A 15,574-nucleotide genomic window follows, 5' to 3' on the forward strand; every position below is an offset into this window, starting at 1 on the left:
TCTGCTCTAGGCGCTTCTGTAGATCTGAAACAACTTGATAGGTGTAAGCAATAGGGTGAATGAGCTTTGAAGTCAATCTCAGCTCTGTTAAAAGTACACTCAAGAAACACTTTTATTGATCATAGTGATTCAGGAGTATCAAAAAAAAATCTAACTTTTTCTGGATTATGTGTGTATTTCTGGATTATGTGTATATATACAGTATATATATATATTTTTATTGCAAGGTATTATTACTGTACTGTTGGCACTAGAAACACAAGCATTTCACTGCACCTTCAATAACATCTGCAAATCTGAGTACGCAACAAATAAACGTTTATTTCATTTGATTTTTAAACAGGTTAATATGCCCTACCAACATTAGACAACTATACAGAAAGCTCTTAAATTTTTGAAATAAGTAAATCAAATCCATGATGAGAGAAAAGTTCAAATGAACTGATAACTAACACAGCCATGGTGGCGTAGCAGGAAGATCTGAGTGCCGTGAACCAACAGGTTGTGAATTCAAATCCCAGGTGAGGACAACTGATACAATAAATATTCTTGCAACGTTAATATCTTATTTTCTGAGAAAATGGCAACCATGTCCTGTTTATGTTTGGTGGAACGTTGATGGAATATTCTCCTAACCCTCAGAAAACTGGATACATTAATGTTCTTGCAACATCCCATAAAACGCATCTAGAACATTAATGTTGTATATTCTGAGAACATTGTAACCACGTTCTAGATAAGTTCTGCTTGACATTAAGGGAATGTCCTCCTAATTTTAACACCAAAACATGCTAAAAAGGTTCTCAGAAGGTTTTTGCTAACACAGAAAACTGGACACTCAAACATTAGGGGAATATTACAGATAATGTTTTCTCTCTCTATAATTCTTAGCTGGGATGTAGTTACAAAATGAACCAATAAAATGTTCTTGGCTCAGCTGAATGAGTTGTTAGGTGTTCCTGCTGTCCCCGCCACCTCCATCTTGCCCTTGCATGGCTGCCTGGCATGTCTAATGATGGATGATTGCATTTTAATTACATTTTGATGGAATCAGTGAACTGTGGCTGGTTAGCCCTATAAAAGAACCCTGACGCTAGGTAATAACTCAGAGTGTATCTTTACCTAAAGACAATGCTCCAGCAAACAGTCTTCAGTCACCAATGCCCTAGAGAGGATGAACAGCTTTTATGAATGTACAACATGCACTGAATCACCTCACCTAAGGCTGTCTACACAGCTTTTTCCACGTCCTTTTGTCCTATGTTGTCTTTATGATTCAATGACCATATGTGTTATTTCAGCCTCAGATTACCAGAAAATATAGGCCTACGGCTACAGCAATATCAGTCTTTTCATTTTATTTCATCAAAGAATTAGGACGCTCTATCCACTTACATCAGGACCCCCCCCAAAAAAATGTATTATGCGCAGGCACATCTCTATCATCAATAATACATTTCTTTGCAGGCATCCAGTACCGGTCTCTTCCTGTCCCATCGATGGCCAAGGGTGGATGTCCTGTGGAGGATGCCCATATGGTGTAGCATATTGTGGACTACATGCATCCTCAGTACCACCTCCTGAAAGTATGGTAATATCAATGGGAGCATTGGAGTCCTCTGATATCCAGTATGAGTCAGGGGACACACTCTTTTCACAGCACTTTGATACAGCTATGACCCTAAGTGATTTTCGTAGCAGGTTAGGAGAGCATTTTCCCTTACCCTAACCCTTTTCCTAACCTAAACCTAATTCTCCTAACCTGCTACGTTAATTCCCCTAACCTGCTGCGTAAGTTCTCCTAACCTGCTACAAAAAATAGTGTTTCTCATGAGTCAGTGTAGTAGGATGTAGGATGATTTCTCTGACTGTCAGCTAATACTGTCTGCTATATAATGCTGCTGTCCCATTAGGGGCATGCTGGTCAGTGATGTGCAATTCCGTTACCATTTCTCAGCAAGTTCCTGCTAATGTGGGTGAGGGACTTATCACGTTTCACAATTGCTCATGCACCTCAGTTGCAAATCTCTTGTTTGTGTTCTCAGCATCAGCAGTTGCTCCACTTTAGGCGATGCAGCTGTACAGCAGGCAAGTAAACATGCTCCTCAGAACCCAGCTAGAGGAAGAGGAGAATAGAGAGAGAGAGGGAGCATGTGAGGTAGAGAGAGAGAGAGAGGGAGCATGTGAGGTAGAGAGAGAGAGAGAGGGAGCATGTGAGGTAGAGAGAGAGAGAGAGAGAGAGAGAGAGAGAGAGAGAGAGAGAGAGAGAGAGAGAGAGAGAGAGAGAGAGAAGGAATGAGAGAGTGGGAGTGTTCCTGGGGATCTATCATCGACTGCAGAAGAAAAGAAAGAGGTATGATAGAATAGATTTCTCCACTTATCTTCTCTGATTAAGGACTTACTGCACTTTTTACAAAGACGCTTATTCACCACACAGAGGTAAGGCTTTATTTCCCTCTAATTATTTTCAAGTCAGTCTCCTCATGCATCAAGCGTTCAGAAGTTAAACAATAGCTATTGTTGAGCCACCGTAAGCAGAATTACAGTATTATTGTTTATATGCTGGAAATTGCATGCTCTATCTTTCCATGCTTATTACTAGGGCATTCTCCAGTGACTGTTTAACACTATGTAGATCCATTAATCCACTGATAATGTGAGTGTGGTTAGTATTAGAATGCTTCTTTGAGTTTCTTATTATTGAGGTATAAGGAATCCTCATATTATGCTATCAGGCATATCTTGGAAATGGCTATTTGTCAGCGTTATAATGTCTAGTCAATGATCTCATAGTAAATTGTTCTGTGTCTCAGCTGTGGTACAGGTATTTAGAATTTGAGAAAATGTTGTTCCGTTCGCAATGCAGGTGTGATTATGATCAGCCCATTAGTAGAGATCTGACTATGACTGTCAGTGTCATTAATAACCTGGCTGAAATTTGGACTAAACAGTCAATCATGAACAAGCTTTGAGAGATTACAAGAACCACTGTGTACGTATGATTATTTTTGTTGATAGGATAATGATTACCACAATTACCACACAATGATTACTACACAGTGATTACCACACAGTGTTGAGTAGACCATATGGTGTAGACAGAGGATACAATTAATTTGAGATCATACGTTCCTTCTACCATATGATCTGATCCAGAGCAGAATGCACGCTTCACTTGCCTCTCCATAGCTTCACATCCTCAACCTCAGTCAACTGACAGTCACATATGTATGACCCTCCCCCTTATAGGACGCATCACATGACTTTTATCTGGTCTTATCTGCACCTGATACCCACTACACTAGTAGAAAAATGTCTCGCAGGCGTGGAGCTGCTTTCTGTGCATACACTATTCGTTATACGGTGTATGCAGCAGCATTCATCACAACACTGTCACAGCACAGTGGTAAAAGGGTTCTTCGGTTGTCCCCATAGGAGAACCCTTTGAAGAACCCTTTTTGGTTCCATGTAGAACCCTTTCCCCAGAGGGTTCTACATGGAACCCAAAAGAGTTCTACCTGGAACCAAAAAGGGTTATCCTATGGGGACAGCTGAAGAACCCTTTTGGAACCCTTTTTTCTAAGAGTGTAATGTATGTATTAGTGTTCTACATCAATGGAGAATGAGAATGAGTAATATGCCCTTCGCAGTTCCCTCTGTGAACACATTACAGCTTCACATAACAAACAAATATGTGAGACAAACTGTAAAATGTGTTACTATCAAAGATCAGAGGCCAAAATATGAATTTTCACATTCAATAGCTTTACCCCATAATGCAATTGATCTATGTATAGCTCAATAGTCTTTCTTCTTACAAATCTAATTAGCTGATTATGAGCAATTAGATCTGGAGTAGACTCACAGTGACATTAATTCTCTCTCACTGTTTAGCATACTGACATATAATTAAGAGTGTAGGGAGGACTATTTAAATGATGTGGGGGGACTTGCGTTTGAAATGTGTTCAGACATATTCAGTCAGAAAGTGGTGCAAGCATGACTGGAAATTATGAGGCTTTGATGGTTGTCCTATGAGAATCTCATTTTGCCCTAAATTCTGTGTGTGTGAGGAGAGGAAGAGGAGCAAGCAGGCAGCAGCTGGGTAACACAGGAAACCCAGGGAGGGAATGTGTGTGGTGCCACAGCCAGCTCCCCTAGCCCCCGTGTAAACGAGATAGCTCAGACGTTTCACAGCTCTGTGGCTTTAATGAGCTACCGCGCTGCAGCATGTCCATTGTGAGGTGGCCCAGAACACAACACCTCTCCAGGCCACATACAGTACGCAGATGCAGTACAGTACCACCCAGCATGTTCACCCATGTGTGACACAGTCAACCTAACACAAACACAAACCACACACTCCGTCTCTCCACCATCCACTCACTGTAACATCCACTCTCACTAATACACAAGCAGCACACAATATAGCAGAGATACTGGCTGTACTACTTACTGTTAATTGCTAGCAGCATACTGCTGAGCATCTTACTGTTACAGCATATGTTATGTGTGTTTGGGCTTATAATCAGGGAAACGGGCCATGTGTTGTGTTGTGCAAAGCTTTTGGGATTATGAAATGGGAGAAAAATGGTGCATGGTAATGAAGGATTAGAGGGATATTAAAAATAGCTATATTGTATTATAAGCAATATTGGTAAAAAAACATGCAAGAGTAGACAAATTGATGCCTCCCTGCCTGTCTTTCATACTCACAGCAGGCAGGAACAGAGAGGAAGATAATTGTTTTTTCCCTGGAAGGCACATCCATGGCATCATCAATTCAGGAAAGGGGAAGGTGACAGCTAATCAAACACAATAGGCTGACCCACCGATTACACACTCTCCAGTCTTCAAGGCTGTGTGCACCAGCCTGGATCCCCTGGCTGTTATTGGCAAATAAATAAAAACATAGATAACCTTATGGTGTTACGTCTCGGTTTTTCTATTTATTCCAACACTTCAGATGCCATGAAACCGGCTATAGATTTTTCCCTGAGCTCCACTCTTCCTGCTTACTCAGCTTTTATAGTGCTCGGGAAGACCATTGGAAATAAATTAAATCAACGATGATTAACAGAACTTATGAGTAAAATGTAATTTAACTTTCCTTAAGTAGGAAAACTCTGTGACTGTAGGACCATTTCCTCAGATTTGCAGATGAGGAAAATTAGGTGATGTGAAGCTAGAGGATGGAGTGAACACGGGAGTCAAATCTGCCTGGTTGCCAGGAGACTGCTGTTGGTGGATTATGAAATAAGTGTCAACCCTCTACACTCTCTCAGGCATGAGCAGGGAGTTGACAAAGTGTAACTAATCCAACAGTCGATACAACCAAGCTGTGTGACATCTTGTTTCATCGATTAGTACTAAAAGTCACAATGGATTTAGAATGATGCAAAAGGAAGGAATTTGCAAGGAAGGAATTGAGATCGGACATGGGACAATATTGCAATGTAGCTATCGAACGGTAGGTTAGTATATAAAATGTTGCCAGTACTGTACCTAGAAGTATTTACTATACAGGCATTTGTTTATGGAGTAGCCTCCCTTTGGAGATCAAGCAAAGTAAAAGTAGAAATAGCTTCAAAAAGCAGGCAAAGGTTTTCATTTGGACAAGGTCGTCTAAGTAAGAGAAACCACTCCACTGCCCCTTGTGCCCCCTACTGCTGGTCAGGTGTATTTATTTGAATGCTAGGGATGATATGCATTGAAAACACTGTTTTTTAAGGTCGAAATGTGAAATTCATATGATAGATTTTTAAGGTTAGGGAAGTGCAGTGAATAGTGCCACTTTTTAGGATGTCAATATACATTTTTTATTTATGGTTGTTTGTAATTTTGTCTTGCCTTTTAATCATTATATGTGTTATTGTTTTACCATCGAGGACCACTTTGGAAACAAGCGTTTTAATTAATACTTTCAAGTGATATCCTCTGGGTCCACATTGTACATTTTGTTGTATATGTCTGTTACCCTAAATAAATTCAATTCAATTCAATACAATGTTCCAATCTGATCCCATCACATGACCCTCCTTTTTCTTCTCGTTCAGCAGCTAACAACCATGGAGACAGCCCTTTCCACCCCCCATAATATCCAGATATGTGAGGTGACCTGCGATTCCTTCCGCATCGCCTGGGACATGACCCCTGAGGATACTGCCAGGGCTTCACACTTCTTCATAGACCTGAGCCGCAAGGAGGGCGGGGATCTCAACCGCTTTAAACACAGGGTGTGTCTGACACACTGTCACCGCTTTTCTCCCTCATAAACCCTCCCCAGGCCCCCCCAGCCTTCCTCCTTGACTCAATGACTATTACTCTTGCCACAGATCGTGACTCTGACTCCCACTGTCTAGATCCATGTTCTTTACTTCTCATCACAGGAGGCTGGGGAGAACGGCTCATAATAATGGCTGGAATAGAGTGAATGGAATGGTATCAAACACATGGTAACCATGTGTGTGATGTTTTTGTTACCATTCCATTCACGCCGTTCCAGCCACGACTATGAGCCCGTCCTCCCCAATTAAGGTGCTACCAGCTGCCTGTGTTCTAATCCCTCCATGTCCTGTTCTCCAATATAGACATTTCACTACAACATGTGATGTAATATGTTTTGATATAACCCAAGATGGCCTAGCATGAGACAGTGTCTATGCATAACTATAGATAAAAGCCTGGTAATAAGTGTATCTGATACTGCAGCAGTTACAACCCAGAGAGCAGTGGTAGTGCCCTTTAAGTCACTTCCAGTGCTGGACAATGAGAATCGTGCGCTGCAAAACAGCTTTGGGCCAAGTGACTCATGGGCACATTCGTTTCCTCTTGAATGGCCAAAAAAAACGGACAAAGCCTAAAGACTACAGCTCGGTTCTCTTTACTATGAACTGTGATTTTATTCCAGACCAGTCACTGAACTGATTTACTGTATACTACCCATTATTTCTTCATTGTCTTTCTCTCAGCATGATGTTGGGAGTCAAAGAATATAGGCCTAGCTAATTGCAATCAGTATTTGAAATACAAGAATGATTTAAATAGAAAATTAAGTGACCATTCGTTATTCACAATGGTATCCTTCCAAACAGACTGAAATGATGCACTACCACAGATTAAATCTGCCTTACTGTTGGAAGGACCTTGGCTATTACCTGAGGTTATCTCTTATCGTAATACCCATGAAATAGAAAGTTATGACAGAGGGAGAATTTGAATGATGTCATGCTCAGTCATTCCTGATGGGTGTTTCTGAGCCTTACTTACATCAACCCTACTCTATCCACACATTAGATACTTGATTACCTACTTTGGTACGGTTCTCTATTTAATATAATCTCCCAATGCCTTTACAAAAGCTCCTGACTTATGTTGTACACTGAACAGAGCAGTTCAGGGTTGTACTGCACTTGATTGGAAGCGTGTTTCTATCACTCGGAAATCAAAGCAACACAAACAAACTTGCACCAGAGTGGTTGCCATGGATATGTGGCCACTCTGAGCTTATTTTAATTAGCTCTGCTTCTTAGAGGCCCTGGTGTAAGGGTTGGTGTGAGGTGTGACCCAGGTGTGGTGCAGGATAGACAGTAGGCAGTAGGCAAGGATGGTGAAACAAGGATCTTTACTGGTGGTCCAAAAACCAGGATACAAAACAACAGACTATACACGAAAACAAATGAGGAGCACATAGGTCTCCAAAAAACAGGCTGACAGCAAACAATACGAAATACTAACTCTGACTGGAAAAACACCATGACACAGGGAGAACACTTCTCGAGTACCTGTAACTCCGTCACGTGATCCGACACTGAAACGTACTGCTTGCCATCAAGGAACTAGCAGAGAAAACTGAGTAAGGGAACACAGGGAAGTGAGGGCATAAATACACAGGTGAATCAGATAGCCACAGGTGACACCAATAGGCAGATAATTAGTCCCAACTGTGAGTGAGGAGGTGCCTAAGGTTGTCGGAGGATGACACCTAGTGGGTCGCTCCAGAACTGCGACCCACTCCTGTAACACCCTGGCCAAAACAAAGCCACTAATTTGGTTAGATATACAGTAGTTTAGCTAGACCAGTTTGTACCAGAATATGCTGAAGAAATGTATAATCCATTAGTGTGTTTACATAATAAACATTTAGACCTACTGCAAATCCTATTTTTACCTATGAAACGCTGTATTCTAGTAATTAAACTAATGAGTCACTTGAATTAACATGTATCCCTGTTTCACCCATCAGGATGTGCCCACCAAACTGGTGGCCAAGGCAGTGCCTTTACCCATGGCAGTGAGAGGTCATTGGTTCCTGAGCCCGCGGACAGAGTACTGTGTTGCTGTGCAGACTGCAGTGAGACAGGCAGACGGAGAGTACCTGGTGTCTGAATGGAGCCAGGTGGTCGAGTTCTGCACAGGGGGTATGTCATAGAAGTACATATATTTCTATAGCAGGACGTTTACCAATGAAATGCAGGCCTTATGACCTGCTCTTGAGTATTGATTCAATTGAATATGCCTACAAAGGGTTTGAACCAGGAACTTCAAAACTGACAGTTTTTGTATGAAACAGATTATGCCATGGACCACCTCAAACAGCTCCTTGGTAAAGCACAGGTTTCTGCTGGAAGATTGCTGCGGTTCTCTGTGTTCTATCGCAACCAGCACCCTGACTACTTCCACTATGTCAGGTAAGTACTATACCATACTCTGTAAATACACACACGTATAGGGATGTACTTGTGAAGTTCAACAACAAAATGTTTCTCCTTTTCTGTTAGAACTGAGTGTGGGGGGCTGATGCGCCCAGCCCTGAAAGACAATAGTGGAAGTCACGGCTCACCTATCAACAGCAAACTGCAGGGAGTCTTCCTCAGCTGCAACACTGAGTTTGACACAGGTCTTCCTCCAAACGACTCCCCCTACGGCCCCCTGCGTTTCCAGATCCCGGCCGGGAACCTGCTGAATCCCAACACCAATCTTTACTTTGCTGACTTCTACTGTATGTACACAGCCTATCACTATGTGGTGTTGGTGCTGGCCCCTGCTGGCTCAGAGGGGGATAACTTCTGCCGTAGTAGTCTCCCCCTGCTGGACCTGACTGCCAACCCCTTCCTGACATACATCCCCCCCCAGAGGCAGGGGGAAGACCCCCTGTTCTGCCATGCCAGTGATGTCATCCTGGAGGTGCTCTACACAGAGCCGCTGTCTCTGGAGCAGGGCAGTGTGCTGGAGATCAGTGGCCACCACCAGATGAGCCAGACCACGGCCAACGCCAAGAAGGACCCCAGCTGCAAGGTGTGCAACATCAGTGTGGGCCGCTGAGAGAACTGACTGGACTAACAGGGTTTAGAGAACAGTGAGGATGTGTATCGGCATTGCTGCAACCAAAAAAATTAAAAGTAGAGAAATGGGCTGAGCGATTTAATCCATCTAGTAGTGTAAATTACAGTAACACAACTGGGACAGCCCATTTCTTGGGGTATGTGCATGCTGCTTCCCACATCCCTCCCTGTCGCTACTAGTATTCCAAATCTCCATGTATCATCAATCATCACATGTAAATGTGTCTTTAGGACAAGTGGACTAAAAGGGCCATCTGTATGAGCTCCTCCACTGCAGGAGGAAGCCGAGATGTACACGTTGTATAACACTGTATTTGTCAAATAATATTACGTAAGATATACATTTCTGTCTTCTCCTTACAGTACCTGTTGTTCTTAGATGATTCCAAGATTTCTTATACTTCAAAACACACTGTCAATTTTAATTTATATTTGAAAACTTTCAAACATGATGTTATTCCATTAAATCTCATGATAAGTGAGTAATAAAGATTTTAATTGACTGTAGGATGTCATTTGGTAAACATTTGAATGCCCCAAACCAATGCCCTCAATGGATGTGTCATGATTCCTGTGATCAGACATTTCAAATAGTCACACAGTAGCTGTGAATCATGTGCACAGGGACCCATTCTCAGTGGGCAGGATGTCCAGTCACAGCTTGCCTCTGTCATCTTTCCTTTTGTCTTTTAGTCGATAAGTAATGATATGATGTCTCTGGCTGTCGATTTCAATGGAAGCATAATACCATAGGAACAATGCCTGCTCCCTATAGTGTCTGATACCAGGCTTTAGTCATGTGGGCACCAGAGAATACAATGCTGGGATAAGATTAGCTTACACTCACTCTCCTTTGAGGGATCTATACTGAACAAAAATATAGACACAACATGCAACAATTTCAACGATTTTACTGAGTTACAGTTCATATAAGGAAATCAGTCAATTTAAATAAATTCATTAGGCCCTAATCTATGGATTTCACATGACTGGACAGGGGCGCAGCCATGGGCATAGGCCCACCCACTTGGGAGACTGGCCTACCTACTGGGGAGCAAGGCTCAGCCAATCAGAATGAGTTTTTCCCCACAAAATAACATTATTACAGACAGAAATACTCCTCTGTTTCATCAGCTGTCGGGGTGGCTGGTCCCAGATGATCCCGCAGGTGAAGAAGCAGAAATGTGGAGGTCCTGGGCTGGCGTGGTTACACATGGTCTGCGGTTCTGAGGCCGGTTGGACGTACTGCCAAATTCTCTAAAACGACGTTGGAGGTGGTTTATGCTAGAGAAACAAACATTCAATTCTTTGGCAACAGCTCTGGTGGACATTCCTCCAGTCAGCATGCCAATTGCACACTCCCTGAAAACTTGAGACATCTGTGGCATTGTGTTGTGTGGCAAAACTGCACATTTTAGAGTGGCCTTTTATTGTCCCCAGCACAAGGTGCACCTGTGTAATGATCATGCTGTTTAATCAGCTTCTTGACATGCCACACCGGTCAGGTGGATGGATTATATTGGCAAAGGAGAAATGCTCACTAACAGGGATGTAAACAAATGTGTGCACAGAATCTGAGAGAAATAAGCTTTTTGTGGGTATGGAACATTTCTGGGATATTTTATTTCACTTCATGAAACATGGGACCAACACTTTACATGTTGCGTTTATATTTTCGTTCAGTATAATTTTTTCACTTCAGTATTCCATGATATACTTAGGATATCAAACATTTCTGGGATGTAAGGGATATCCTGTCTACAGCAGTCACATGGACACTGACATTGGCAGTCAGACAACCGTGAGTAAGAGTACAGTGCCTTGCAAAAGTATTCATCCTCCTATTTTGTTGCATTACAACGTGTAGTTTAAATGGATTTTTATTTGGATTTCATGTAATGGACATACACAAAATAGTCCAAATTGGTGAAGTGAAAAACATAACTTGTTTCAAAAAAATCTATAACGGAAAAGTGGTACGTGCATATGTATTCACCCCCTTCACTATGAAGCCCCTAAATAAGATCTGGTGCAACCAATTACCTTCAGAAGTCACATAATTAGTTAAATAAAGTCCACCTGTGTGCAATCTAAGTGTCACATGATCTCAGTATATATACACCTGTTCTAAAAGGCCCCAGATTCTGCAACACCACTAAGCAAGGGGCACCACCAAGCAAGCGGCACCATGAAGACCAAGGAGCTCTCCAAACAGGTCAGGGACGAAGTTGTGGAGAAGTACAGATCAGGGTTGGGTTATGAAAAAATATCTGAAACTTTGAACATCCCACGGAGCACCATTAAATCCATTATTAAAAAATTGAAAGAATATGGCACCACAACAAACCTGCCAAGAGAGGGCCGCCCACCAAAACTCATGGACCAGACAAGGAGGGCATTAATCAGAGAGGCAACAAATAGACCAAAGATAACCCTGAAGGAGCTGCAAAGCTCCACATCAGAGATTGGAGTATATGTCCATAGGACCACTTTAAGCCGTACACTCCACAGAGCTGGGCTTTATGGAAGAGTGGCCAGAAAAAAGCCATTGCTTAAAGAAAAAACATGTTTGGTGTTCGCCAAAAGGCATGTGGGAGACTCCCCAAACATATTGAAGAAGGTACTCTGGTCAGATGAGACTAAAATTGAGCTTTTTGGCCATCAAGGAAAACGCTATATCTGGCGCAAACCCAACACCTCTCATCACCCCGAGAACACCATCCCCACTGTGAAGCATGGTGGTGGCTGCATCATGCTGTGGGGATGTTTTTCATCGACAGGGACTGGGAAACTGGTCAGAATTGAAGGAATGATGGATGGCACTAAATACAGGGAAATTCTTGCGGGAAACCTGTTTCAGTCTTCCAGAGATTTGAGACTGGGACAGAAGTTCACCTTCCAGCAGGACAATGACCCTAAGCATACTGCTAAAGCAACACTCGAGTGGTTTGAGGGGAAACATTTAAATGTCTTGGAATGGCCTACTCAAAGTCCAGACACACCCCAAGAGACTTGCAGCTGTAATTGCTGCAAAAGGTGGCTCTACAAAGTATTGACTTTGGGGGGGTGAATAGTTATGCACGCTCAAGTTTTCAGTTTTTTTGTCTTATTTCTTGTTTGTTTCACAAAAAAAAATATTTTGCATCTTCAAAGTGGTAGGCATGTTGCGTAAATCAAATGATACAAACCCCCCAAAAATCTATTTTAATTCCAGGTTGTAAGGCAACAAAATAGGAAAAATGCCAAGGGGGTTGAATACTTTCGCAAGCCACTGTATATGAGGCACTATTTCTTGGTTAAAACATGGCAGTTACTCAACACTGTTACTCAACACTTGGTCAGAGAGGATGTGCACTGCACACTGACAGAAGTATAGAAGACTGTAGAGAATATCAGGCTTTCCCTCCAGCCATATTGTAAATATTGCAAATAATATTAGCTTTCGGTGAGCATGTTTAAAACTGAATAACCAGACCCATCTACAATTTCCTAATGACTATTCTAATGACTAAAGTGTTCCTTCTAACCCCCCCCCCCCCCCCCCCCAAATTGTAAAGTGGTTATCCCACTGGCTATAGGGTGAACGCACCAATTTGTGAGTCGCTCTGGCTAAGAGCGTCTGCTAAATGACGTTAATGTGCCCTTGAGCAAGGCACTTAACCCTAATTGCTCCTGTAAGTCGCTCTGGATAAGAGCGTCTGCTAAATGACTAAAATGTAAAAATGTAAATATTCTATCCTAATGACTCTTCTTCCAGAATGCAATTTACAGAGCAAGCAGTGCAAGCAATGAAAAATATGAAAAATAGAACAATAGTTTATTTTAGCTGATAAGAACAGGTATTTTTCAAATTTTAGCATATTAAAGTTAACCTCAGATGAACTTAGTGAAGATGAAGGTCTAAGCATAAAATATTACGGTGAGGTTCAGTGTAGCCTAGTGCAGTCTTTCTGTTGTCCAGATTATGCCCCACAGAGTCCCTCAATCTTGTCAGAGACAAATAAGCTGTAGTTCTGTCCATTGTTATTGTCCCAGAATGGGGTGAGGTACTCATCAAGGAAGATAAGACACAGAATTTGATCTTCTCATCAAGGAGCTTGGGCAGGGTGATGTCAAAGCGCTCCTTCAGGAAAGCACAGTGCACGTCTTGGTGGCTGTGCCAAGAGTCAAATATGATGAGGATGCAGACAGCCTTCTGGAAGCTCTGTTTCTTCACACGGACTGTTCCGTGTAGAGTCAATGCAGTCACACTGCAGTTCCCCAGGAGAACCATGCCCTCCCTCAGCCTGGCATGGAAACACTGGAAGTCTGCAGAGGGCTGTGGGACGCCCAGTCGCAGCCTGCTCTCCTCAATAGATTTGCTGACAGTGCAGTTAGAACCACCGTCTGTCGTGTTGCGCCGCCTCTCTGGGCATGATGGCCGTGGATACATCCACTCCACCATCTCAGAGAAGATGTTGACTGCTGTTAGCGACAACCCTTTAGAGGCAGAGAAAATCACATGCTTTCTCTTAGCCTTGACTTCATCCTCACAACTCTCCTTCAGAGGCACAGGTCTATCTGGGGTAAGTGCTGTAGGGCTTAGCCTGCTCTGGGAGAGCTGCTCTGGCACAGGGGTTCTGATGCAGGGTCTCTTGTACAGCTTACTGATAAATCCAATGCATCATGATCATATAGCCATTCTTACACTGTACAGGCCATCTTCTGTAGTAAGAAGATCATAAAGGTATAGACTTCAGCTTCAATGACACTAGAAAATAGAGGAAACACTGCATTGAGTCTCAGAGATACTTAGCCTAAGACATTGATCTGCATGGACACATCGGTTCTAGTATTTGCTAACATATACAGTGGGGAAAAAAAGTATTTAGTCAGCCACCAATTGTGCAAGTTCTCCCACTTAAAAAGATGAGAGAGGCCTGTAATTTTCATCATAGGTACACGTCAACTATGACAGACAAAATGAGAAAAAAAATTCCAGAAAATCACATTGTAGGATTTTTTATGAGTTTATTTGCAGATTATGGTGGAAAATAAGTATTTGGTCAATAACAAAAGTTTCTCAATACTTTGTTATATACCCTTTGTTGGCAATGACACAGGTCAAACGTTTTCTGTAAGGTTTTCACACACTGTTGCTGGTATTTTGGCCCATTCCTCCATGCAGATCTCCTCTAGAGCAGTGATGTTTTGGGGCTGTCGCTGGGCAACACGGACTTTCAACTCCCTCCAAAGATTTTCTATGGGGTTGAGATCTGGAGACTGGCTAGGCCACTCCAGGACCTTGAAATGCTTCTTACGAAGCCACTCCTTCGTTGCCCGGGCGGTGTGTTTGGGATCAATGTCATGCTGAAAGACCCAGCCACGTTTCATCTTCAATGCCCTTGCTGATGGAAGGAGGTTTTCACTCAAAATCTTACGATACATGGCCCCATTCATTCTTTCCTTTACACGGATCAGTCGTCCTGGTCCCTTTGCAGAAAAACAGCCCCAAAGCATGATGTTTCCACCCCCATGCTTCACAGTAGGTATGGTGTTCTTTGGATGCAACTCAGCATTCTTTGTCCTCCAAACACGACGAGTTGAGTTTTTACCAAAAAGTTCTATTTTGGTTTCATCTGACCATATGACATTCTCCCAATCCTCTTCTGGATCATCCAAATGCACTCTAGCAAACTTCAGACGGGCCTGGACATGTACTGGCTTAAGCAGGGGGACACGTCTGGCACTGCAGGATTTGAGTCCCTGGCGGCGTAGTGTGTTACTGATGGTAGGCTTTGTTACTTTGGTCCCAGCTCTCTGCAGGTCATTCACTAGGTCCCCACGTGTGGTTCTGGGATTTTTGCTCACCGTTCTTGTGATCATTTTGACCCCACGGGGTGAGATCTTGCGTGGAGCCCCAGATCGAGGGAGATTATCAGTGGTCTTGTATGTCTTCCATTTCCTAATAATTGCTCCCACTGTTGATTTCTTCAAACCAAGCTGCTTACCTATTGCAGATTCAGTCTTCCCAGCCTGGTGCAGGTCTACAATTTTGTTTCTGGTGTCCTTTGACAGCTCTTTAGTCTTGGCCATAGTGGAGTTTGGAGTGTGACTGTTTGAGGTTGTGGACAGGTGTCTTTTATACTGATAACAAGTTCAAACAGGTGCCATTAATACAGGTAACGAGTGGAGGACAGAGGAGCCTCTTAAAGAAGAAGTTACAGGTCTGTGAGAGCCAGAAATATTGC

At 42.7% G+C, this 15,574-nt stretch overlaps 2 protein-coding genes across 2 annotated transcripts; one reads left to right on the forward strand and one right to left on the reverse strand.

Moving 5' to 3' along the window:
- The first annotated feature begins 6,062 nt into the window (after positions 1-6,062).
- LOC311140976 (phytanoyl-CoA hydroxylase-interacting protein-like) lies at positions 6,063-9,850 on the forward strand. The gene is made up of 4 exons (XM_084176238.1): positions 6,063-6,236; positions 8,246-8,420; positions 8,573-8,690; positions 8,781-9,850. Exons 1-4 carry the CDS (start codon positions 6,069-6,071, stop codon positions 9,322-9,324), a joined length of 1,005 nt encoding a protein of 334 aa, XP_084032364.1. The 5' UTR covers positions 6,063-6,068; the 3' UTR covers positions 9,325-9,850.
- A 2,804-nt stretch (positions 9,851-12,654) lies between these two features.
- LOC311141089 (protein phosphatase 1 regulatory subunit 3C-like) lies at positions 12,655-14,045 on the reverse strand (the record flags this gene model as incomplete). The annotated part of the gene is made up of 3 exons (XM_084176363.1): positions 12,655-12,705; positions 13,414-13,990; positions 14,032-14,045. 3 exons carry the CDS (start codon positions 14,043-14,045, stop codon positions 12,655-12,657), a joined length of 642 nt encoding a protein of 213 aa, XP_084032489.1.
- Between the last annotated feature and the right edge of the window lie 1,529 nt (positions 14,046-15,574).

This window comes from Coregonus lavaretus (assembly GCF_964263955.1).
Source record: "Coregonus lavaretus genome assembly, chromosome: 14".
NCBI lineage: Eukaryota > Metazoa > Chordata > Actinopteri > Salmoniformes > Salmonidae > Coregonus > Coregonus lavaretus.

Excerpts from the sequence above, each read along its gene's own strand:
- LOC311140976 (XM_084176238.1), top strand. The coding sequence starts at position 6,069 with ATGGAGACAGCCCTTTCCACCCCCCATAATATCCAGATATGTGAGGTG. Across the intron at positions 6,237-8,245 it reads TCAACCGCTTTAAACACAGG|GATGTGCCCACCAAACTGGT; the intron begins GTGTGTCTGACA and ends TTCACCCATCAG. Across the intron at positions 8,421-8,572 it reads GGTCGAGTTCTGCACAGGGG|ATTATGCCATGGACCACCTC; the intron begins GTATGTCATAGA and ends TGTATGAAACAG.